This window comes from Narcine bancroftii, chromosome 8, assembly GCF_036971445.1.
Source record: "Narcine bancroftii isolate sNarBan1 chromosome 8, sNarBan1.hap1, whole genome shotgun sequence".
Classification (NCBI taxonomy): Eukaryota; Metazoa; Chordata; class Chondrichthyes; order Torpediniformes; family Narcinidae; genus Narcine; species Narcine bancroftii.
This window is the reverse complement of record NC_091476.1, coordinates 80150884-80177316: the sequence shown is the minus strand read 5'-3', so window position 1 is coordinate 80177316 and position 26433 is coordinate 80150884. Positions and strand designations below refer to the sequence as shown.

Genomic DNA, 26433 nt, shown 5'->3' with positions numbered 1-26433 from the left:
TCTCGACGAGAAACTGTCATAATAAAGGCGCGAGTCATAAAATCCAATTCTGTTATTTTCTACCTATTTATCATTGCCATCGGCAGTTGGAAAGGTGGGAGACAATCCGGGCAACCTAGGTTTGCTGTGTAATGAATGTGGCTGAAACACATGGCATCCAAGGTGCTAATCACTGGATCGAGCCCGTTGCCACGATCCAGAAAAGAAAAAAAAACGCAAACAAACCTATGGATGAGGATGTTGTGCAGGATGCATGATTTCAGGTTACTGTTTCAGTGAAACCTTTTTCGCCACATGGTAGCCTGTACGATGTGCACCTGAACCGGAATTAATATGTTGTCAAGGAGGGATGCTAATACATTTGTTTGAGAAGACTTTTTTACACTAACCTCGAAGAGGTTGGGTACTAATCTGAATAAGTAAATGAAGAGTCGTTAGCCGCCCACGTGGGGACAGTTGGTAGGGAGACTGTGTGGAAGGATAGACAACTTGCATAAATTTGCAACAGGGACACAGTCAAATGTTTGCATTTATGTGCATGCAGAAATAGAAATAAACTAGATGACATACTTGTAGAGCACTAGATTGGCACGCATGAGGTTGCGGGCATCACCCACTCGTGCCTAAATGGTGGAGTAAATGTGGGACGAATTTCTAAGGAAATATTTATATTGAATAGTTAACTGGCTATGAAAGGGGACAGAGTTTACTTTACAAATTGAGTTATCGCCTTATTACCTTGTGCAGAATTATTATGGGTTGACAAGATATGTCAAAAATAAAAAGACACTTTTGGAATTTATAGCTAGCCTCTAAATAATAGATCAAATGTGGATATAAGAATGTAAAATCTATCATTTATCATGAGTGTTATCAGCGTGCAATAATACTGGTAAATCCAAGTTATAACTAGAGCTTGAGAGAGAATTTATACAAATCCCACTAATCGATTTTAGAGCAGCTTGTTGATGAAAAGGTAAGTTGGTCAGGGGTACTGGATGGGATCTCTGCAATACACCAGAGGTTATAAAAGGTCAACATTGGGGGTCATTGATCAAAATATGTTTGGTCAACTTGAGATTTAACATGGAGAAGGTAACATGTGATGTGTATCAAAGAATTAGGTTCACAGAGTATAGACCCAAAAGCAAGTCTAGGAGACAGTTGCATTATCCAAAGTTGAAAAACCCATGAGTAGGATATCAGTAGGGAAAAAATATATATACACAAGGGGAAGGGAAGATAATAAGGCACAGGTGGTTAATGAGCCACAGATGAAACACATAATGGCAGGATATAGGTAGTTGCACTGGAGAGAAAGATGACAGGACGTGTGAAAGTAGAAGGAGACGAGACAAGGTTTAACAAAATAAAACAAGAAATTAAATGGACTGAAAAATAAACATACAACCTAAAACGACGAGGCATGGGAATCTGTCGGTATTTAAGAGGGGGCAATGTTCAGAGGACTTTTTTCATCCTGTATTTCAATGATTTAGATCATGCAATGAATGGACTTTTGTCCATATTTGCAGATGAATCGAAAGTAACTGGAGGAATAAGCAGTTCTAACAGTGAGGCTGAGAAGATTTAGACAGATAAGGGAAATGCGCAAATAAGTGATGAAGGAAAGTCCATATCGGAAAGCGTATGGTCATGCACTTTGGAAGACGCTTTTCAACTGAAGAGAAAACCGGAATTACCCTGCTTAAAAGGATCTTTGATCCCTCGTATAGAGTAGGCTGAAGGAAAACTTTCATGTTGAGACCGTAGTGAAGAAATAAAGTGAAATGGTGGTATTTATTTCAGGAGGAATGAAATATAAGAGCAGGCTTTGACATAAAGTCTTCACATGCAGTATTGTGAGTAGATATGGGGTCCTCATTTAGCAGAAAATATATGCGGAATTTGGAGACGATGCAGGAAGGATCAATGGATTGATTGCAATTATCAAAGGGCTATAACATAAGGAACATTGAACCGTGCTCGTTTGAATGTACGAGAGAGATGGAAATAAAAGTTTAAAAACATTAAACTTGAAATATGAAATATGAATACTTCACAGTAACAGACCATTTCGGTCCACCTGTGTGTGTGCCGACCAATTTACACTAAATTATCTACAACCTGGTAGCATTTTAAGGGTAGGAAGAAAAAAAGAAGTCTCAAAGAAAATCCAGGGAGACAAACTATGTATAGACTGTGTACAGACCGTGTGGGATATGAACCCATGCCCCAATCGTTGGTGCTTTAAATTGGTTGCACTAATCACTAGGCCAACTGTGCTGCCGTAAATATAATTGAAGCATCTGGAATATGCATCGACGTTGTCAGAGTAAATGTAGAAATGTTATTTCCCATGATGGCTGAGTTTCGGACAAGAGAGCATAATTTTAGGATTGAAAGGCCGCTGATTAGAACAGAGATTCAGTTGAATTCATTTCACCACAACTTGGTGAATTGGTGGAAATGGTTGTGACGGACGGTTGTGAAGTGTATTTCATGAATTTCTGTGCGGAAATTGATAGGTTCATGTTCAGACCTGGTATCCAAGTGTACGTGGAGACGTTCGTTAGGCTGATTAATGGCAGGAAAGACTAGATGGGCTGAATAGCCGATTTTGCTCCAATTTCGTCCAGTAATATTGCCTTAAATATTAATTTGGATTTAGTTTGTGGATATATATGTGATAAATTAATTAATCCGTTTTATATTGCTATCATGAGACTTTTATTGACTCGGCGACACTTTAAACATGCGATATATTTCAAATGTGTATGCAAATGCTCACCAGACTCTTTTTGTCTTTCCATCAGCCAGTCCTTTTCTGTTTCTCGTGAGTATGACGCCCAATATTCATTTGGCATCTTCTTTCCGGTGATGTCGTTTTCCTTGGCAAAGTCGTGCACAGCTGATGTCACTTCGCCGCTGTTAGTAGCTGGAAATGAGGGACATAAACATAATGTGATCAGTACCTTACACTTGTCTAAAAACCAAAGATGACGTTCCTTCCGCAGAGGGTCAGTGAATGGGATACTAAAATCACGAATTTTCCTGTGCATTATTTCTTTACTGCCCTTATATTTGCTTATTTTAAATGGTTTATTTTCCCCTTTGACAGCCATAGTTATGACATTATTCCTTCCTCTGCTTTGTTCTGTACTTCTCCACATCTTCCTTGTCTCTGAGGAAACTCCAACAAATGTGGCTCTGCCGTTTTCCCCACTCATTACCCTTTCTAAATTACATCTAATCTAATTTACTATACAGTTCTTCTCTCATACCACTAAATTTCCATTTATACTACTAAAACGTTGACACATCTCAATTTATTTTTCCTTGTTAAATCACAAATTGATCTCAAAGTATCCTGAATATATCCCGAGTGTGCATTACCAAACACTCAAACGGGTACATTTTGCAACCTACTTGTGCGACAAATGGCACGTTTCCTGTCTATTCACTTTGATGTTAAATCCGTGTAAGGTTCATGTACTTCACTAATTCTTTGCATCTCCAAGCAGGAATATTGGTTCCTACATTTACAGGTCATTATTTATTCAACAAATTCCCCAGTGCTCTCGGAAAATTAACCACTGATCCTCTACCATTCCAGAGCCAATCATTTGTCTCCCCTTTTTGCCTGTTGTGACCTGTTCCTTCCTGATACTGTGACTATTACCACGTTATACATCAATATACCTCTGTCGTAAACACACCATAACACTATGAACAACGTATTCCACCCATTCTCCCTTTTCTGGGTGAGGAAATTTATACTTTTCTCTGTTCTTTGGAATTCTACTTGGAAAGACGAAGCATTTAATTGTGTAAGTTTCAAAACTTGTAGCGATTAAAATTAGGTCGATAGACGGGTCCCTTCTTTGCCTGCTATGACAAAAGGAAATATGAGAGAACATATGTAAAATATGAATAGATGAAACGTTGAGGTATTGCTAAATTTCAGTTTTTATGCCGAGAGTGTTGCATGCCTGGAGTAGATTGATGAGTGTTTTAATGCACGTGGTAAAATAGTGATATTCAATGTTTCCTGGATGTAAGTCAAATATAGGCTAATGTAAGGTATCTAAAAATCAGATTGAGATGGATTAGGCTTCCCTCCATCTGTAGAAAATAATGGGCTGAAGGGTGTGGAAAATTCCATGTTTTCAGAGTTTACTTTTCTGAATCTTTTTCCCATGATCGCAGTTACCATGCCATCAAAGTCAAATTTTGCGAGCCAACTCTATAATGTTATGTAAGTGTTCGATTGTTTTCAATGAGTACAGGCTCCTCCAGCGAGTAGTGTGGTAGAGCCATAACATGCTATTCAGATGAGAACACTTTCATTTTTGGGATAATTTGCGTGAACATCCCTTTGACCATCTAAATATGAAGTCAACAAGTCCTCATGGTTTTTCTAGTTTGAAATTTCTATAATGTGCAAATATTACGCATCTGATTTTACATTCAATCCCCCTCAAAAGGAGGCATTCCATTCTACCTCCAACTGCAAGGTAGTTGAATGCTGCACACTTTATCTTTCAACCATTTGTTGAGTGAGGGAGGCGAGGAAGGGGACAGGGGCAGAGTGGGGGATGGTGAGCGGCGGATGACTGAGAGAGGCGCAGTTATGACGAGGGATTGGACGGGAGGAGGAGGGATGGGGCGTGTGGCAGCGGGGAGTAAGGTGGTGGATGGCAGAGCCATTCTAACGCTTCTGCAGGAGCTTTTTAAAAATCTGATAATAGCTCTGCTTGCATCCATCTCTCAGCCAGTGTGTTCAAGTTATGCACTGCACTCAGACGACCATATTGACCCATTGAGATTAAACGCAGGATGTCCTCGACTTTAACATAAATCTGCACTCTGCTGTTATTGGCATTTCGTGTGACCACAGTTTGTCCAAGGAATAACTTCTCTCTATCTCTCACCTTTATTATTAAATCATGAAAACATTAATGTAAGAAATATAGTATCTCTGCTACAAAAAGTGAAGTGATCGCTTCGATAAATAATGACGACGATCACGAGGGATTCTCTGAATTGTATCGCGGACCAGACTCGACATTTCTAACAACCTTTGGGCGGAAACATATCTTTCGGAATATTGATTAAGCACGGAATATTCAAATATTTATAGAGGTGTATAATCGACTGGATTATCTTTTTCCTGGATGTTATCCAAGTACTCTGTTGCACTGGAGTCTTATAAAGTCTATGATGAAACCGCACAAATAAGCAGGTCTCTTTTTTTGCGGAACCAGTGATCCATTTTATTGTCAGCACTACCATTTTGAAGAATTCCAGCCTCACGTTCTTCTCCTCTTTTAAATTTGCATGACACTTTAGTTCGCATCTCCTGTCACTTGATGTGCTCATTAACCTTTATTCTTTGTTCGATATTCTGTCACCTATTGTGTAATGACCCCAGATGACCCCAAAAGCCAGCAGCAATAGTTATTCAACATGATAAATGGTTACTTAAACTAATGTTAATTATAATCATCTTTAAACTTGAAAATATAATAAAACTTTAACTTATATCCATTGACGTACTTAACCTAAAATAACTTCTTTTTCTTCTAAGCGCACGTTTATGACACGTATTTTTAAATTCAGAAATAATTCTTTGGTTCACAGTCAAATCAAACTTCTCATTCTTCCAAGTTCACTGTTTGCAGTTAATTATTATGCTGGTCAGAGAATGTAACATTTAAAATGTTCACCAGGCTTTGTTGTTTAAAAGGTAAATGGTGACCCGTTAGTAATGTCCTTGTTGGTTTACAGAGAGAGATTTGATGTATCTTTTTAGTCAGTCATTTCAGTGTCATGTCAAAGAGACTTTCCCCATCAGGGTTCTCCAGGTGATAACATCTTTCATTCAGGTCAGCACAGAGTTCCTTTTTGTTTAACGTATTCCAAGTGAAACATTTGACAAACAGTCCTCTGCAAGTGCTTTGCCAAGGCCATCTTCAAAAATGGGGATTCTACAAGCTTGCGAGTTTGTCCTCTTCTAGGCCGAGCTACTTCTGCTGGCTCTAACACTATGCAATAATCTCTGTCTCTCTGTCTTTCTCTCTCGGACAGACTGCCTGTTTGACCCTCTCTGCTTGCGAAACCTCATAACACATTTAAAACAGCAGACTCCCTTGCAGACTGCAGCGTCTCAGACATTCTCTTTCATATGTTGACTTTTATAAACAACAATCCATTAGTGAAGTCTCTTGAGCACTCTTCAAATCTCTTGAAAAAGGCCCCGATATGTCTAGCATTGGGCAACTCTGTTATGTTAAATAAGATCTGTTTTAAAGTGTTTCTATGTGACCTACAATAACAATCCTTTCCCAATTTATATCCCAAAAACATATCTATATACTCTATATACTCTGTACACAGTTGTGAACTTCTGATATTTCACCAGGGTGACGAACAGCTGTCTCTGATCGATTCATTGCCTGCTTTTGTTCAATAATTTAACAGAATTACATTGTATTGAATTAATTCGCACTATGTCTGGTTACGCTGACTGAAACGTCAACACTTAATTCTGAGTGTTAAGTGTTATATTGGCATGTCAACATTTATTTATTAAAAGCACGTTTGTGCAATGATAAAGTGAACGTAGAGAGTGTAGTGTAATAATACATTATTTACTATGATGTGCCGTCAGTGAAAGGGGCAGCGTACAATAATTGCGACGTGCTGCAATTTGAACGAAACCCCAAAATAAAAGATATGGTAAATGATATAGCACTGAGGAGTGCTGTAGAACAGAGCAATCTGGGAACAGATACGCATTAATCCCTGAAAGTGACATCACAGGTGGATGGGTTGCCAAGAAAGCTTCTTTTGACATATTGGCCACGATTCAAAGGAGTGAGTATACATGTTTGGAAGTTTTGGTAAAGTTTAACAAGGCATCGATGAACCAATTTTAGATTAGTGAGGGTGGTTTTCCTCCCGTGAACTACGGAAGGAATATCAATAATACTGATAAAACTGCAAAGAAGATTTACCAAGAATATGCCCCGAAGTAAGAAACGAGTTACAGGGAAATGATAAGCAGTCTTATATATTTCGCTCAAATACGGAGATCGTTGCAGATTCCCTTTCTCCTATTAAAGTCAATGGCATAAAATCAAGGGACATGGGTTAACGTTGAAAGGTGCAACGTTGATGGGAACTTTGGCTGATGGTTTTACACAGAAGATTTATTTGCCCCACGTGTTGACAGCGCCAGCGAACAGGACTGCACACTGAGGCTGAGAATTTTGTACGAATTCACAGTGTCTGCATACGTTTCATGTGGGGGTTAAGTTTTCCTTCAATTCTTCAAAACGTAGGCTAACGGAGTGTATATATGTTGGCACCGATCCCTGAGCCGAAAGTCTACATTAGAATTTAAAATTTGATTATTCAGCAAAATGCACTGGAACAGGACATTTCGGCCCATGGTTTGGTGCAACGCATTTGCACTAAATGGGTTGCACATACCGCTATGCCAATCATTCTGTCCTAATTATCATTGAAGCATCTGCAATATACATCGACATGGTCGGAGTAAATGTGAAAATGTTTTTTTTTCCAGCGTGGTAGAGCTCGGAAGGCATCAGTTTGGAAGAGAGATGCAGCTGAATTCATTTCATCACAGCTTGATGAGTTGGTGGAAATGGTCATGTCAGACGGTTGTGGAGTGTCTTTCGTGATGTTTTGTGTGGAAATTGATAGGTTACCTTTCAAGCCTGGCATGACAATTTATCTGACGTAGTCCGGGCGTTTAGGCTGAATTAATGGCAGGAGAGATTTGATGGGCTGAATGGCCTATTTTACTCCAATGTCTTCTGGTAATATTGTTTTATATATTTATTTAGATTTAATTTGTAGACCTATCTGTGATAATTAAATTAATTAATCCGTTTTACTTTCCTATCATGAGATTTTGTTTACTAGGAGACACCAGAAAATGTGATATATTTCAAATGTGCATAAAAATACTCACCAGACTCTTTTTGTCTTTCTATTAGTGAGTCATTTTCTGTTTCTAGTGAGGGTGATGCCCAATATTCACTTGGTATCTTCTTTCCCGCGATGTTATTTTCGTTGGCAGAGCAATGCCCAGATGATTTCATGTCGCCCGTGTCAGTTCCTGGAAGTGAGGGACAAAGACATAATGTTATCAGTACCATCTATAAACCAGGTGTGACGTGCGTTCCACACAGTGTAAGTGAATAAAATCACGATTTTTCCTGTACATTTTGTTTCCTTGAATTCCCTCATTTTTGCTTTTTAAATGGTTTGTTTCCACTTGTCAGCCATAGGTCTGACAGTACTCCTTTGTCTGCTTTGTTCTGCATTTTTCCGCATCTTTCTCATCTCTGAGGAAACTCCATGAATTACTGCATTGCCGTCTTCCCCACTTATTCTCCGTTCTACATTACATTTAATCGAATCTAATATAGAGTTCCTCTCTCATACCACTAAAATTTCCTGCACTCCACAGAAATATCGACACATCTGAATTTATTTTTCATTGTTAAATATGAAATTGAATTCAAAGGTATCATGAACATATCCCCAAGGGTGGATTACCAAACACTCAAATGGGTGCAATCTGTTCTCTACTTGTGCGACAACTGGCACTTGCCCTGCCTATTCACTATGATGCTCCATCCATCGGAGGTTCATATACCCCACCAATTATTTGCATCTCCACGCAAGAATATTAGTTCCAACATGTGGACGTCATTATTCTCCAGGAAATTTCCCAATGCTATCAGAAAATGAATTAATGACTCTCTACCATTCCAGAACCAGTTATACGACTCAGCTTTCACCCTATTGTGACTTCCTCCTTCGTCTGTCCTTTGGAATTCTACTTGGAAATACGAAGGATGTAATAGTGTAAGAATTCAAGACTTGAGACGGATAAAATCAGGTGGATAGACTTGACTCTTCGTTGCCTGGTGCCACAAAAGAAAATACTATAGATCATTTGTAGAATCTGAGTAGATGAAACGTTGGGTTATTGTTAATGTTGCGTTTTTATGCCGAGTGTGTTGCGTGCACGGAATGAGTTGTCGAGTGTTTTTATAAGAGTGGTAAAATAGTGATATTCAAAGGCTCATACACCGGTACATGGATTTAAGTCATATATAGGCTGATGTAAGGCATCCAAAAATCAGATTGTAATGGTGTATGTTTCCTCTGTCGGTAGAAAATAGTGGGCTGAACGGTGCTGTAACAGTCCATGTTTTTTTTTCTTTTCTGAGTCTATTTCCCATGATCACAGTTAAGCTGCCATGTAGGTCAAAGTCTGCGAGCCAACTGTTATGTAACTTGTGATTGGTTTCAATGATAACAGACTCCTCCGGCTATTAATGTGGTAGAGCTACAACATGCTCTTCAGATGAGAACACTTTCATTCTTGGGATCATTTGCGTGAAAATCCTGTGGACCCTCTCAATATGAAGTCAACAAATTCTCACGATTTTGCTAGTCTGAAAAATCCTATAATAAGTGCCAATATTGGGCTTTTGATTTTACATTCAATCCCCTCGCAAGGACGTATTCCATTCTACCTCCAAATGCAAGATTGCTGAACGGTGCTCATCTTATCTTTCAACCATTGTTTGAGAGAGAGGCGCGGGGAAGGGGACAGGGGCGTTGTGGGGGATGCCGAGGGGTGGAGGACTGAGTCAGGCGCGGTGATGACGGGGGGAGTAGAAGGGGAGGAGGAATGAGGGGCGGGATTTAGCGGGGAGTAAGTTCGTGGAAGGCTTCTGCAAGTGCCTTTGATATGTTGATAGTGGCTCTACATGCATCCTTCTCCCAGCCAGTATATTCACGTTATACAATACTCTCAGACAACCATATTGATCAATTGAGATTACATTCAGGATGTCATACCCTTTAACCTAACATCTGCACTCTGCTAGTTTTGTATTTCAGGTAAACAGGGTTTTTCCAAGGAATATCTTCTCTGTATCTCTCACCTTTATTATTAAATCATGAAAACAATACTGTCAGTAAAATAGCATCAGTGCTGACAAAACTGAACTGATCGATTCGGTAAATAATGACCACGATACTGAGGGATTCTGTCAATTGTATCGTAGACCAGACTTGACTTTTCCAACAACATTTTGCGTTTCACATATCTTATGCAATATTTATTAAGCACGGGATATTCAAATATCGTAGAGGTGTCTAATCGCCTGGATTATCATTTTTTTTCCTGGAAGGTATCTATATGCTATGTTACACTTCCGACTTCTAAAGTTTACGTTGTCATCGCACAAATAAGCATGTCTCTTATTTTTAAGGAATCAGTGATCCATTTTATTGTCAACACTATCTTTTTGAATAAATGCAGCCACGCATTCTACTCCTCGTTTCAAATTGCATGACACTTTATTTCACATCTCCTGTCATTCCCTATTAACCTTTTTTCTTTGTTCGATATTCTGTCATCTGTTGTGTTACCAGCCCAGAGGACTCCAAGATCCACCAGCATTAGACAGTCACCATGTAATTGGTTATTGAAACAAAAGTTAATATTAATTATCTTTAAATATGAAAATACAATCAAACTTTACCTGATCTCCACTGCATTACTTAAACTAACAACCCACTTCGAATTCTAAGCGCACTTGTATGTTATGTGTGTGTGTAATTTCAGAAAATTTCTTTTGTTCACAGTCAAATGTTTGTTCTCATTGCTCCAAATCACTGGTTGCCGTCAATACTTATGCTGTTCAGAAAATTTAAAATTTATAATGTTCGCCAGGCTTTGGTGTTTTCAAGGTAAATAGTAGGTTTCAGAGAGACAATTGTTGCATCATTTTAATCAGCCATTTCAGAGTCTTGTCGAAGATTCTTGCCCCACCAAGGTTCTCCATGTGGTAGTGAAATATTTGACACCCAGTCCTCTACTCTTGCATGAACCACAAGGGCTTTAAACAGACTCTCTCTCTTTCTCTCTCTCTCTCTCTCTCTCCTTCCCTCTCTGAGAGACAGCCTGTTTGAATCTCTCTGCTTTCAAAACCACATGATCCTCCTCAGACAGCAAGCTCTCTTCCATATAACATTGATCAGACATATATAATGGAATCTTATGGAATCATCATTCTTTCATCTGCTGCCTTTATTAGTGAAGTCTCTTGAGCACTCTTCTAATCTCCTCAAAAAGCTGAGGCCCAGATATGTCTAGCATTGTTCAGAACTACAGTATTTTAAATAACACCTGTTTTAAAGTGTTTGTATGTTGCATAATCTAACTTGTCTTTCCCAATTTATCTCCCAAAACATATCTATATACTTTGTATGCAGTTGTAAATTTCAGCTATTTCACACAGGCGATTAACAGTTGTCTCTGATCGGATTTTTGCGTGATTTTTTAAAATGATTGCATTGAATTGAATGGCACTGTTTCTGGCCACGTGCACTGAAACGTTAACACTTAATTCTGAGTGTCATATGGGCTTGATAACATTTATTTATGAAAAGCACGTCTGTGCAATAATAAAGCGAACGTTGATGGTGTAGTGTAATAATACATTATGGAGTGCGATGTGCAGTCAAAGAATAGGGCAATGTACAGACTGTTGTGACATTTGTGCTACAATTTGAACAAAATCCCCAAGAATACGATATGGTAAATGATGTAGCATTGAGGAGTGCTGGAGAATAGAGGATTCTGGGTATAGATATGCATCATTTTCTGAAAGTGACATCCCAGGTGAATGCGTTGCCAAGAAAACTTTTTTTGCCTATTGGCCTCCATAACTGCAAGCATTGAGATGTTGTGATGTTTAACAAAATATTGGTGAGCGTTATTTAGATTATGAACGGTGATTATGAACTACAGAAAAATACCAAGAAGATTGATAAATTTGCAAAGAAGATTTACCAAGAATATGCTCGGAATACAAAAATGAGTTACTGGGAAAAGCTAAACAGTCTAGAACGTTATTCCACGGTGTATATCAAAAGAGCGGAGATTTGAGCGAGCGATATATTTCGTCCAAATACGGAGATCGTTGGAGTTCGGCTTTTTACCATTAAAGATAAGGGCATAAAAATCAAGGGACGTGGGTTAAAGTTGTAAGGTCAAACATTCATGGTAACTTAGGGTGATCTTTTTGCACAGAAGTATTTTTTTGCGCAACGTGCAAAATATCTGATGATTTTGTATGAACTCCCTGTCTCTGTTTCGGTCTCATGTGGGGGTCCATGTTTCCTTCTACCCTTCAAAATGTAGTATAACTGACTGTATATATAGCAGCACAAATCCCTGAGAGGAAAGAATGTCTAAATTTAAATTTGAAATTGAATTAATCAGCAAAATGCACTGCAACAGGATATTTCGACGAGTGGTTCGTGCCTTTGAACGATGGGAGGAAATCGGAGCCCCAGGAGGTGAGATAGGCTGACACAGAGTGAAGGAACAAATTAATGACTGAAGGCGCAGAAATATAATCCAGGACATGAATGCTGGCCCTGTAAATGCTTCGGGCTAATCGCTACATCAACCTTTCCACCCACAATCTAATGGAAACTACTAATGTGCATGCTAAGAGAGTGCGAGGAGGTATCACAGGAAGCTCAGAGGTGTTGAGCAATTTTACCACATATAACAGCCTTTTGTTTATTGAAAAATCTCTAAAATTAATCCGTTAACACTACTGCTGAATAAGATGGTCAGTAGCGTTATGGAGTCCAGAGGACCCCAAAATCCAGCAGCACTAGATATGCACCACTACACATGATTACTTAAACAAAAGTAGTTTTTAGTTATAATTGAAGAAGAAATCAGAATTAGACATTAATTTATCACTTAACCTACTTAAATAACCTATCTAACTCTTCAATCCCTTCTCTAACTCTGTGCATGTGTGTATAATGTAAATTTAACATTAAATATGTACTTGGGATCACAATTCAATCTCATTGGTTGCAGGCAATTCTTGGACTGTGCACAGAAGTTAGCATTAACAAAGTTCACCCGTCTTTGGTCCTTAATAGGCAAATGGTTACCACTCAGAAAGTTTCTTTCTGGTTTCAGAGAGTGATTCCTTTTTCAGGATGTCCACAACTGATTCATTCTCAATCAGACTTGCTGACGAAACTAGGCTCCTTGAGGGTTCTCCAGATAATCCTCTTTCTTTAAGGTCACCTTTCAGACTGCCAATCTGCTCCTTTGACCAGGCAACCTTCCAATGTTCGCCAGCTTTGTCTTTCCGGAACTGATTTCTGTCTCCTCTCTCTCTCTGTTTCATATTTTATTGTCACAATAAATTGTGTCATTCAAATTTGATGGAGTTACAAAAGCCGAAACCTTCTTTCCTCTCTTCGTTAAAATCACACACAAGTAACACTTCAACAAACCACTTTAGTATGAAATTTAGCTTACCCAATTTAGTCAATGCAATCATAAATTCATGACATAGGATAATTATCTGATTTAGTTACTGATTTAACCTTCCTTTAATTAGTAAAGGACCTAACAGTTCCATCAGGTTTCGGTACCAGAATATAAGGAGAATGCCAATCTCTATTCGAGGGTTTTATAATACCATTTTGCAACGTCTAGTCCACCTCCTGATCCATGGCTGTACTATTTTTAATGTTTATTCTATATGCGTATTGTTCTATGGGACTTGATACTCACATATCCACGTCATGGTAAATCACTGTTCTCATATTTTGGCACATTACAAAACTAATTTGTATTTTTCAAAATTTATTATTTGAACTGCAACAGTCCTTGTGACATAAGATAGCCTATCTTTTCCTCCATGTTACCCCAAATTGCTGAGTTAGACAGACGCATTGGAAACGTGGTTTCTTTAAAGTTACCCTCACAAGATTCTGTTTTCATAATCTTATGAAACATAACTTCTTCAACACTTTCAAAAACCAACACCTCAGACACAGAATGTTCTCCACTGCCCTTCTGCTTATAATATGGTTTCAACATATTTATATGACAAACCATAGTTTCATTCCTCCGATCTGGAGTACTTACAAGATATTTCACGCCATTCAGTTTTGATTAAACTACATTCGATCCTGAAAATTTAACTCTCAAAGGATTATTATGCGTTGGGAACAAAATTGAAACCTGCATACTGTCTTACAAATCGTCATTTGAGCTGACTTGTCAAATAAAATATTCATTTTACCTTGAACAATTTCTAAATTCTCTTGAGCAAACGTACACACATTTTGTGAGCTATCTTTAAATTTAAAAACATAGTCCAACAAGTCCAGCTGCACATTCTCATTAACCCACTGTTCTTTCATAGGAACATAGGAAATAGGAACAGGAGTAGGGCAAAAACGGCCCATCGAGCCTGCTCCGCCATTCAATACGATCATGGCTGATCTAATTTATGACATAACTCAACCTACCTGCCTTCTCCCCATATCAGCTAATTCCTCTAACATGTAAAAACTTCTCTAACTGAATTTTAAATATGTCTAATGAAGCAGCCTCAACCACTTCCCTGGATAGAGAATTCCAAACATTCACTACTCTATGGGAAAAAATATTTTTCCTCACTCTTTCCTAAATCTACTCCCCCGAATCTTGAGACTGTGTCCTCTCGTTTTAGTTTCCCCGGCCAGCTCAAAAAACCTTCCTACATCTATCCTATCCATACCCTTCATAATCCTATATGTTTCTATAACATCTCCTCTCATTCTTCTGAACTCGAGGGAATACAATTGAAGACGATTTAATCTTTCATCATAAGTCAACCCCTTCATCCCAGGGATCAACCTAGTAAACCTCCTCTGGACCGTCTCCAAAACGAGTATATCCTTCCTTAAATATGGAGACCAGAACTGGACACAGTACTCCAGGTGCGATCTCACCAGTACCTTATAAAGTTGCAACATTACTTCCCTACTCCTGAATTCAATTCCTCTAGCGATGAAGGCCAACATTCCATTTGCCTTCTTAATGACCTGCTGCACCTGCAACCTAAATTTTTGTGATTCATGCACAAGCACTCCCAAGTCCCTCTGCACAACATCATGCTGTAGTTTTTCACCATTTAAATAATATTCAGCTCTTTTATTTTTCTTGCCAAAGTGGATAACCTCACACATACTAACATTGCACTCCATCTGCCAGACCTTTGCCCACTCATCCAGCTTAACTATATCCCTCTGCAGACTCTCCACATCCTCATTACAATTTGCTCTTCCACTCAATTTGGTGTCATCCGCAAACTTGGCTACACCACATTTGGTCCCTTCCTCCAAGTCATCAATGTGAATGATGAACAGTTATGGGCCTAGCACCAACGCCTGCGGCACCCCACATACCACTCTCTGCCAACCTGAAAAACTCCCACTTATCCCGACTCTCTGCCTCCTGTCAGACAACTAATTTTCGATCCATGCCAATATAGTTCCCCGGACTCCACTTTCCTGTAACTTACTGATAAGTCTCTTGTGCGGCACCTTATCAAATGCTTTCTGGAAATCCAAATATACAACATCAACCTGTTCCCCTCTATCCAATGCACCCATTATATCCTCAAAGAATCCTAACAAGTTTGTCAAACAAGATCTTCCCTTTCTAAAACCATGCTGTATCTGCATGATTTAACCCTTAAGTTCCAAATGTTTCACTATTTCATCTTTAATAATGGCTTCTAGCATTTTAACAACTACAGACTTCAAGCTAATTGGCCGATAATTTGCAGTCTTCTGCCTACATCCCTTCTTAAAATGTGGCGTGACATTTGCTGTCTTCCAGTCTGCTGGGACCTGCCTAGAATCCAAGCAATTTTGGGATATGACCAACAATGCATCAACTATAAATTCTGCCATTTCCTTCAGAACCCTTGGATGCATATCATCAGGACCAGGTGATTTGTCTGGCTTTAGTCCCATTAGTTTCTCCATCACTACTTCCATTGTAACAACTATTTTATCAAGGCCTTCCCCAACATTCGCATGCTTAACTACGCACTTGGGCATGCTGGATGTGTCTTCCACGTGAAGAATGACACAAAATATTTGTTCACTGCCTCAGCCATTTCCTCATTTTTTTGCTACCAGTTTTCCTTTCTCATCCTCCAAGGATCCTATGTTAACTCTGCCCACCCTCTTCGGTTTTATATATTTATAAATGTTTTTGCTTTCTGTTTTTATATTTTGTGCCAATTTACTTTCATAATCATTTTCCCATTTCTTATTACCGGCTTGGTAACCCCTTGTTGTCTCTTAAAGTTATCCCAATCTTCCAGTTTCCCACTGCTCTTTGCAGCTTTGTACACCTGCGCCTTCAATTTTGGTACTCTCCTTTATTTCCTTTGTTATCCACGGTTGATTTTTTCCTCCCTTGCTGCTCTTTCTCCTGAGTGGAATATATTTTTGTTGAGAATTACAAAATATTCCTTTGAAAATCTTCCTCTGTTCTTCAACTGTTTCATCAATTAGCCTGTGCTCACAGTCCACTCTGCCCAATTCCTCCCTCATCCTATGGTAGTCACCCCTGTTTAAGATAATATATTAGTTTTAGTTTTACTTCCCCTTCCATCTGAATGGGAAATTCAATCATACTATGATCGCTATTTCCCAGATGGTCTCTGACTATTACGTCATTTACCTATCTCATTGCACAACACTAGATCCAGGAGAGCATTTTCTCCTGTTGGTTCCTTAACATGCTGCTCAAGAAAGCTATCGCGGATGCATTCGATGAAATCCTCTTCCAGACTCCCACGACCAACTTGATTTTTACAATCTATGTGGAAGTTGAAGTCCCCCATGACTACTGCCGTATCATTATTACATGCCTCACTTATCTCTCTATTTATTTCCTGTGCCACTAAACTTTCATTAACATTTGTTATCCTCTAACCTGATGTCGAAACAAAATTTCAAAATGGTTGAGCCTTAATGAACCCTGCACAGCCTCCCTTGCTGCAAGTGACAATAAATAAACACCTTCATTCCCATGTTTCTCATTCTCCAGACAATAAATCCTCATACTATATTTAAGAGTAGAATGAATTCTTTCCAAAGCTCCATGAGTTTCACCATTGAACGCAGATGAAGTGATCCAACTCATAAATCAACTGCTGAAACAGGCATAAAGTTAGATCCTTCATCATTCTGCATCTTTTTAGGTTATCCAAAAACTGACAAAAATGTTTCCAAAATATTTACTGCCGTTTTAGCTTTAATATTCATTTGTGGTAAATCTTCTGGAAATCTTGACCCCGTACACTTAATTGCCAACAAGTACTAATTCACGGACTTGTTTTAGAAGGGGGTCCAACAAATCCATAATAACTCTAATGAAAGGTTCCACACAACATGAATATGTTACGTTGGAGCTATTGGAGGACTGTGTTTAGGGTTCCTTATAACCTGACAAATGTGACATGTCCGGTTAAAAAATTTACAAACAAGGCAAGAACAAATTGTCTCAAAATCTTATTCATTGTTTTGTTTACACGGCAATGACCACCCAATGTTGTACTGGAGGATAGATTTAAAATAAGTAATTTCTAGAAATTGAATCACCCAAACTCTTCATTTACAGGTATATCAAATGTTTTCCATTTCATCATCAACAATTCACCCTTCAAGTAATATCCACAATCCATTTTTTTCATCTTCTGTTCAGTTACGGCTTTGACCCTTAATTCAATAAAATCTATATCTGTGTTCTCCTTGATAAAGAAAAATACTTACACTCACAATTAACCTTATCTATCAAAACTATTTCGGAAATACTGGGCAAGTCTCTATCGATTAATCATCCTCTGCTCTCATATTTTTCTTAGAGAAAGAACTTGTAACAGCACGTAGAGCAAATACCACACAATCTTCATCAATTTCATGGTTACTCGGCTGAATTACTACTCTCAAAATTGACCTAAATCTATGGTTTGCCAAATCATTCCATAATAAACATGAGACTGTTTGCATGGGTAACGTTGAAATAACTCCTATGGCAATAAGATCTTTAAAAATTCTGAATTCAGCATTATGTTGTGAAGAGATATTGACTATACACCTCAACACATCTAATCAAAATTGTAACCCCTGTGTCAGTCTTCTGACCAAGAGTTTAAACACCTTCCAAAAAACGAGACTGAGCAGTCCCAGTATACTGAGAATTTAAACTGGAGCCTGTGATTGTCTATCTGTCACTGAATCCAAACCCTCCTACACAAGAGTTTTAAAAACATGCATAGCTCGCTTACCATGTTTGCATTATCTGGTCTCCTTCAATTCAACTGTATGAATACATTCTTTAGGTAAATCCCCCTTTTCTTGTCTCTATTTTTTAAAACTAAACAATTTGCAGCGTAGAAGGTTGAGAGGGGATTTGATAGAAGTATTTAAGATTATGAAAGGGATAGACAGAGTGGATGTGGATAGACTATTTTCGTTAAGAGGAGGAAAGATTAAAACAAGAGGACATGAGTTAAGAATTAAAGGGCAGAGGTTTAGAGGTAACATGAGGGGGAACTTCTTTACTCAGAGAGTGGTAGACATGTGGAATGAGCTTCCGGGAGAAATAGTGGCAGCGGAGTCAATTGTATTATTTAAGAAAAGGTTGGACAGGTATATGGATGAGAAGAAGATGGAGGGTTATGGGCATTGTGCAGGGAGGTGGGACTAGAGAGGGGTGTTTGGTTCGGTGCGGACTAGAAGGGCCTAATGGCCTGTTTCCATGCTGTAAATTGTTATGTTATGTTATGTTATGCAATAACATGGTCAGATTTCTTCCAAAAATGAGATTCAAATCCATAAGTTCTGTAGCTTTATGCCTTGCCTTCACCTTTTCTCTTAATATTCTCCCCAGACTTAATTTCAAGCTTACTAGTCTGCTCCACATTAACCTTCTGAACATATGTACTATTTTGAAATTTTATTTTTATGAATGTCGGCATATTCTGCATACTCTGCCGTTTGCAGCCATGTCCTCGTATCTCTCTCATCTCATCTAATCTCCTTTCAAGTACACCTTTTAATTTCTTTAATTAATATGAATACTCATAATCTGTAAAAAATCAGCGTTTATTCAATTTGAGGCGCACTAGCGGTCAAAATATACAGTTTGTCACAGAGAAAAATCAATATAAGATTGATTTCATGTTTTCAACATACTCTAAATATTTTGTCTTTCTGCTTTTGGAAACAAAGCATGAGCGTTTAATACTGCTTGTTTAACAGTACCATAATTTCCCACTTGCTCTGTAGTCAAACAGTTTGTGCTTTTCCCTTGGTGCAGAAGAGGCCATTTTCATTTTGGCCATCTTGAGTTCTCCTCAAAATTTTTCTAGTTTTATTCTGACTCGCATTATATGTACCTGCAAATCTGTTTATATATCTCCCTCATCAAAAAGAGGAAGTAGATGTACCACTCTACCAGGAGATCCAGCCACAAATATCTTACCAACGTCCAAATCAATTTTTAAATTCTCTAATTGAAACCATCTGACCCTATTACAAGTCATATTCGCTTCCTATTTATTCAAACCCCCAACGATTTTCAGTTGCCTGTAACTCATATTTCGACCCTCTTCAGCTTCTTCTCCTTGTTGTTAGCTTCATCTTCATAATATTGTCTTCGTTTCTTATCCTCTTTTGCCTCATTTTGCACTGGTACATAATTTTAATGTTTTTTTTTTCATAGAGCCTTTTTGGTGAAATTACTTTTCTAAATTTGTGATTCTATTTGCAAGTCGACCGCCGCCCTCGTGGTTGTGTCAGAGTTCATCTCACGGTACATATAATTCCAGTCAGAATAAAACTATAAAGTCTAGCCTTTCCAACAGCAAAGTGTTAAAACACCTTTTGTGAAGTGTTCCCTGCTTATCTGGCGAAAACAGGGTTTTATGCAATGTTACGTTTCACACTTTGTTCCAATATCTTCCCTTTCTCTTTTTCTTTTTCTTTTTAAATGCTCAATTTTCCCATCTTCAATTGCAAATCAACAAGTCTATCCTCCAAAAAATGATCTAAGCCTATTTCAACAATGTTTCGTCATCTAAATAAAGTTTCACTACAATCCTCTGTATTTGTATTTTATTCATCCAATGCTTGACTTCAATTAGTTTAAATGTCTTACAAATCACTGTCAGTTCGTCTTTTCTCTTGCTCTACTACACAGGTGATGGTAGTGACAAAAATGTGCTAACATCCATTGCTGCTGTTTTCCATACACACAAGCTTTAAATTACCATGGAAGAACCAATTAAAGAATAAATTACAAACTTTAAACGTTTAAGATCCCAAAACTCCAATTTTCTATACGAAAAATCGAGCCACCCAAAAGATGTTACGAGCCCAGATGACTCCAGAACCCAACTGCAATAGCTATTCACCAACAAATTGTAACTTACGGAAAAGTTGCTTTTAATTATCTTTAAACTTCAAAAGGGGATCATCTTTTATGGGCGAAAAGTGATTTGACAAGGGTAAACTAAAATCAGGTTATACTTCAGCTTCCCAGCTTGTAATGTTTTAGTCCCACACAGTGGAGAGTCTGTGTGACTCTCTCTGGTTGAAAAACAACATGACCCTCTTAGAAATGAAAACTGCACTCAGACAGACAGTAGCTCCGAATCAAATCCTTTGAGTCCTTTCATGAGTTCCTTTGCAAAGTAATAATCCATTGGTGATGGTTCTATAGGCACTCATCAATGTTTTCCAAAGGGAACTCGTAGACAGACCTATCTGGAATGAGAACTCCAGCATTTTATAGGACATCTGTTTTCAAGTGTTTGCATCTGTTATGAAATATTTGCATCTGTGTGTGACCTATATTCAAATTAAACTGCCACAATTGATTTCCTTTTAAAACATAAGGATATATATTATTAAATATAACATTGTCTGTCTCACGAGACATTGATCAGATCAGTCAGCGCCTGTTTTCGCCAGATAAGCAGGGAACATTTCATAAAAGGCGCTTTTACACTTTGCTGTTGGAAAGGCTAGATTTTTCTAGTTTTATTCTGACTCGCATTATATGTACCTTGAAATGAACTCTGACCCATCCACGAGGGAAGCGATCGACTTGGAATAGAATCACAAATTTAGAAAAGTTATTTCACCAAAAAGGCTCTATGGAAAAAAACATTAAACATATGTACCGGTGCAATAAAATAATCAGGCCTAGAGGCTCAAGTACATTACAAAACAAAAGTAGAGAAGCTCAAGTACATTAAAATACACAAGTAGAGAATTTAAAATAATAACAAAATCAAAGGAAATCTTGACACAACTGGATCTTCCATTTTTGTGTCTTGAAAAACAGGGTTCTTCGCTCCCTTTAATCAAGTTGACATCGTGAATGCATTGTTATCCTTCAATGTTCATGAAACCCCTGGTCAAAACAGTTCCCACACCAAATTAGTAAATAATGTAAAGATTCATTTATACCTTTATTTATGGAGATATAAGATCAAGTGATGGCAACACGGACTCTCCTGGAGAGCGTCTGAGTTGCATTTATTACAGTGATTCCGAAAGAAAATATGGATCCAATTGAAATCGTAATACTGTAAAACAAAATCACTAGTGAATAACGACAAAATTATTGTTCCTAAAGCACTAGCAAATATATTGGCAGTATATCTGCATAAATATATACATTTATATCAATCGGGTTTCGTACAGATGCAGCAGTCAGCGGACAATGCCAGCGGTATGCTCAATATAATAGATCTGACACAAATATGAGATGAACTGAGTGACGCTCTGGCCCTAGATGTGGAGAACTCTTTCGACAAACTGGAATGGGACTATTTAATTTAAGTCTTGGGAGTATTTGGAATAAGAAGGGTATTATTATTTGGGTTAAAACTCTAGATTATGAGATAAAAGTGAAATAAATAATTAATTGTCAAATCTCATCGATCTATCCCTTTTCCAGAACGATAAGCCAAGATTGTTCATTATCTCCACAACTTTTATAACTCACTATCGAAACGTTAGCGGAACCTATCTATCATGATACAGAAATAAAGGACTTCAGTTTAAACCAGATGTAAATTTATATCACTCTAATTGCTGTCGATGTTCTCCTATATCTGTAGGATTAATTAATTCCATTACAGAAATTACAGATAATATGCAATTTTTTGTGACTTTCCTGGGCTATTAAATTCATTGGGATAAAGATCGGACGTATGCCACTAACGGGTGGGATTTATGATCATATTGAAAGTGAACGTCATTTAAGTGCTGCCACACTGACCACCGGCTGGTTCGCTGCAAGCTCAACCTTCACTTCAAGCCAAAGCCCAGGAACAATAAAGCCCCCAGAAAGAGGTTCAATGTTGGAAAACTGCAGTCAGACGAAGCGAGAGGAAACTTCCAGGCAAACCTCAAAGCAAAGCTCGACGTTGCAACCCGCCTCACGGACCCGTCCCCTGAAACCCACTGGGATCAGTTGAAGACTACCATACTGCAATCCACTGAAGAGGTACTGGGCTTCTCCTCCAGGAAAAACAAGGACTGGTTTGACGAAAACAGCCAGGAAATCCAGGAGCTGCTGGCAAAGAAGCGAGCTGCCCACCAGGCTCACCTTACAAAGCCGTCCTGTCCAGAGAAGAAACAAGCCTTCCGTCGCGCATGCAGCCATCTTCAGCGCAAACTCCGGGAGATCCAAAATGAGTGGTGGACTAGCCTCGCCAAACGAACACAGCTCAGCGCGGACATTAGCGACTTCAGGGGTTTCTACGAGGCTCTAAAGGCTGTGTACGGCCCCTCACCCCAAGTCCAAAGCCCGCTGCGCAGCTCAGACGGCAAAGTCCTCCTCAGCGACAAGATCTCCATCCTCAACCGATGGTCAGAACACTTCCAATCTCTTTTCAGTACCAACCGCTCAGTCCAAGATTCCGCCCTGCTCCAGCTCCCTCAACAGCCCCTAAGGCTAGAGCTGGATGAGGTTCCCACCCTGGATGAGACATATAAGGCAATCGAACAACTGAAAAGTGGCAAAGCAGCAGGTATGGATGGAATCCCCCCAGAAGTCTGGAAGGCTGGCGGCAAAACTCTGCATGCCAAACTGCATGAGTTTTTCAAGCTTTGTTGGGACCAAGGTAAACTGCCTCAGGATCTTCGTGATGCCACCATCATCACCCTGTACAAAAACAAAGGCGAGAAATCAGACTGCTCAAACTACAGGGGAATCACGTTGCTCTCCATTGCAGGCAAAATCTTCGCTAGGATTCTACTAAATAGAATAATACCTAGTGTCGCTGAGAATATTCTCCCAGAATCACAGTGCGGCTTTCGCGCAAACAGAGGAACCACTGACATGGTCTTTGCCCTCAGACAGCTCCAAGAAAAGTGCAGAGAACAAAACAAAGGACTCTACATCACCTTTGTTGACCTCACCAAAGCCTTCGACACCGTGAGCAGGAAAGGGCTTTGACAAATACTAGAGCGCATCGGATGTCCCCCAAAGTTCCTCAACATGATTATCCAACTGCACGAAAACCAACAAGGTCGGGTCAGATACAGCAATGAGCTCTCTGAACCCTTCTCCATTAACAATGGCGTGAAGCAAGGCTGTGTTCTCGCACCAACCCTCTTTTCAATCTTCTTCAGCATGATGCTGAACCAAGCCATGAAAGACCCCAACAATGAAGACGCTGTTTACATCCGGTACCGCACGGATGGCAGTCTCTTCAATCTGAGGCGCCTGCAAGCTCACACCAAGACACAAGAGAAACTTGTCCGTGAACTACTCTTTGCAGATGATGCCGCTTTAGTTGCCCATTCAGAGCCAGCTCTTCAGCGCTTGACGTCCTGCTTTGCGGAAACTGCCAAAATGTTTGGCCTGGAAGTCAGCCTGAAGAAAACTGAGGTCCTCCATCAGCCAGCTCCCCACCATGACTACCAGCCCCCCCCACATCTCCATCGGGCACACAAAACTCAAAACGGTCAACCAGTTTACCTATCTCGGCTGCACCATTTCATCAGATGCAAGGATCGACAATGAGATAGACAACAGACTCGCCAAGGCAAATAGCGCCTTTGGAAGACTACACAAAAGAGTCTGGAAAAACAACCAACTGAAAAACCTCACAAAGATAAGCGTATACAGAGCCGTTGTCATACCCACACTCCTGTTCGGCTCCGAATCATGGGTCCTCTACCGGCACCACCTACGGCTCCTAGAACGCTTCCACCAGCGTTGTCTCCGCTCCATCCTCAACATCCATTGGAGCGCTCACACCCCTAACGTCGAGGTACTCGAGATGGCAGAGGTCGACAGCATCGAGTCCACGCTGCTGAAGATCCAGCTGCGCTGGATGGGTCACGTCTCCAGAATGGAGGACCATCGCCTTCCCAAGATCGTATTATATGGCGAGCTCTCCACTGGCCACCGTGACAGAGGTGCACCAAAGAAAAGGTACAAGGACTGCCTAAAGAAATCTCTTGGTGCCTGCCACATTGACCACCGCCAGTGGGCTGATAACGCCTCAAACCGTGCATCTTGGCGCCTCACAGTTTGGCGGGCAGCAGCCTCCTTTGAAGAAGACCGCAGAGCCCACCTCACTGACAAAAGGCAAAGGAGGAAAAACCCAACACCCAACCCCAACCAACCAATTTTCCCTTGCAACCGCTGCAATCGTGTCTGCCTGTCCCGCATCGGACTGGTCAGCCACAAACGAGCCTGCAGCTGACGTGGACTTTTTACCCCCTCCATAAATCTTCGTCCGCGAAGCCAAGCCAAAGAAGAAGAATGGAATAAAATATTTAGCTATTAAGATAGATGATAATTTACAGAATTTTAGGTTAAATTGTCTTTCCTTTCTTGGCAAAATGAGGATTATGTAAATAAATTGATAAATCATTCTATTATGTTTATTGGATCAGTTATATTTTTTTAAAAAATGAATGTTTCTCCTAAATTACCACTCTAACTCTTTGTAATTTTAAATAAATATATTTGGAAGTTTCTGTTGAAATGCAGGATATCCAGACGTACTACCAATAAATTAACTGGTAGTTATGACTGGTAGGCTTAAAGCTCCCAGATTTTAAAAAAAATTGCTTGGCAACCCAAATGAAGATCTTCACCAACTTCTTTACCAGAGGAGACAAGTCAGCTAGGGTAAAGTTGGAATTGCATAAGGTTGGTGAAACGAAAGACAACAGTAAACTAAAATCGGGTTCCAAAAACATATTATTACAATTTGGAATAAACGCAATGGTCAATTTGGTTTTATGATAGGCTTCGTACCGGACACACCCCATCTCAATTAAAATTTATTTCCGTTAACTATTCAAAATATCATTCTTGAAACTTGGTCTGAGTGTGCTCATATATATTGAAAAGTATTTGAAACAAGGCAAATTTATGACATTTGAGTAAATCAGGGTTACATTTGGAGTATTAAATACATGCTTCGTCTGCTAACTAAGATAAGATCTTATTTACTGGTTAAATCAGGTCGAATACTGACCTTTTCATAATGTACTGAATGCGTGACTCTGGTTAGAAACGGAATTACGAAGAATTGTCTTTCTTGTTTCAGGCGTAATCCCCTAAACAAAGATGGGAATCAGATTTAAGCTTAGGTATTGAAGCAGTTTGCTGGTCTGTCCTACGTCGGGGCAGCATGAGCAATATAATTAAGTGAGGTATAACCTAAAGTAATATATGTTTTATATCAGATGCACCTTTTTTCCGCCAAAAATATATCCAATTTATACTTTTCAAGCGGTTAAGATATGGGGATCATTTTTGAATTCGATGTGGTCGTGAAACAAGTTGAGATACGTCTGTTTGGATTTAGGGAATCTCCTGCTACTAATTACTGGAATCCGATATCATAGGGTGGCAGAATTGCTTTTAGTGCGGAAATAATTAGATATAATACACAAAATAAGCATGTTGAAATAGCGATTGATATTTTTTAAACTTATTTTAGCGGAGGCCAGGATATGGGGGGCGGTTTTCAAGATGGCATAGGAAGAAGAGGTGAGAAAAGTCCACTCCCCGACTGAGCTATTAAAAACCTGATTTATAAGTGTTTTATTTTTTTTAAGTCATAAAAAGATAATTAAACATTAACTAGAGTAGCAATAAAGAAAATAAAAGGACAATTATTGAAGTAAACGATATTTAAAAGAGCTGAGAGTGCTGAAGAACTTCGGACTACCTTCCAAAAGGAGCCTCAGCAGTGGGGTGAAGTGATGCCGAAGCCATATAGGAATTCTACCGGCTGGTCAGATACAATGCCGGCGCGTACCATGCGTTCTGATCGATAGTGCTGACGTTCCCAACATTCCTGGCTTATCGGTAGATGCGGGCAAACTGTGCATGCATTGTGAACAGCGCGCAGTCAGCGTGCTGGAGAAGCGCAGCGAGGTGCAAGTTGGCGGGCGCGCATATGTGGCTGGTGTCCCGGCCCTGCGTCGCGACGTGTC

At 39.3% G+C, this 26433-nt stretch overlaps 1 protein-coding gene across 1 annotated transcript in view; it reads right to left on the bottom strand.

Annotated features, from left to right (window-relative positions):
• The window catches only part of LOC138740948 (NACHT, LRR and PYD domains-containing protein 3-like), a 76290-nt gene extending 50741 nt beyond the window's left edge, over positions 1-25549 (bottom strand). The window contains exons 1-4 of the mRNA XM_069894314.1: positions 25467-25549; positions 21427-21545; positions 8003-8149; positions 2792-2938 (exon numbers count right to left, since the gene is read on the bottom strand). Coding sequence (XP_069750415.1) covers positions 2792-2938; positions 8003-8132 — 277 coding nt within the window. The 5' untranslated portion in view covers positions 8133-8149; positions 21427-21545; positions 25467-25549. The remainder of the gene's footprint in view (positions 1-2791; positions 2939-8002; positions 8150-21426; positions 21546-25466) is intronic.
• Positions 25550-26433: the final 884 nt, after the last annotated feature.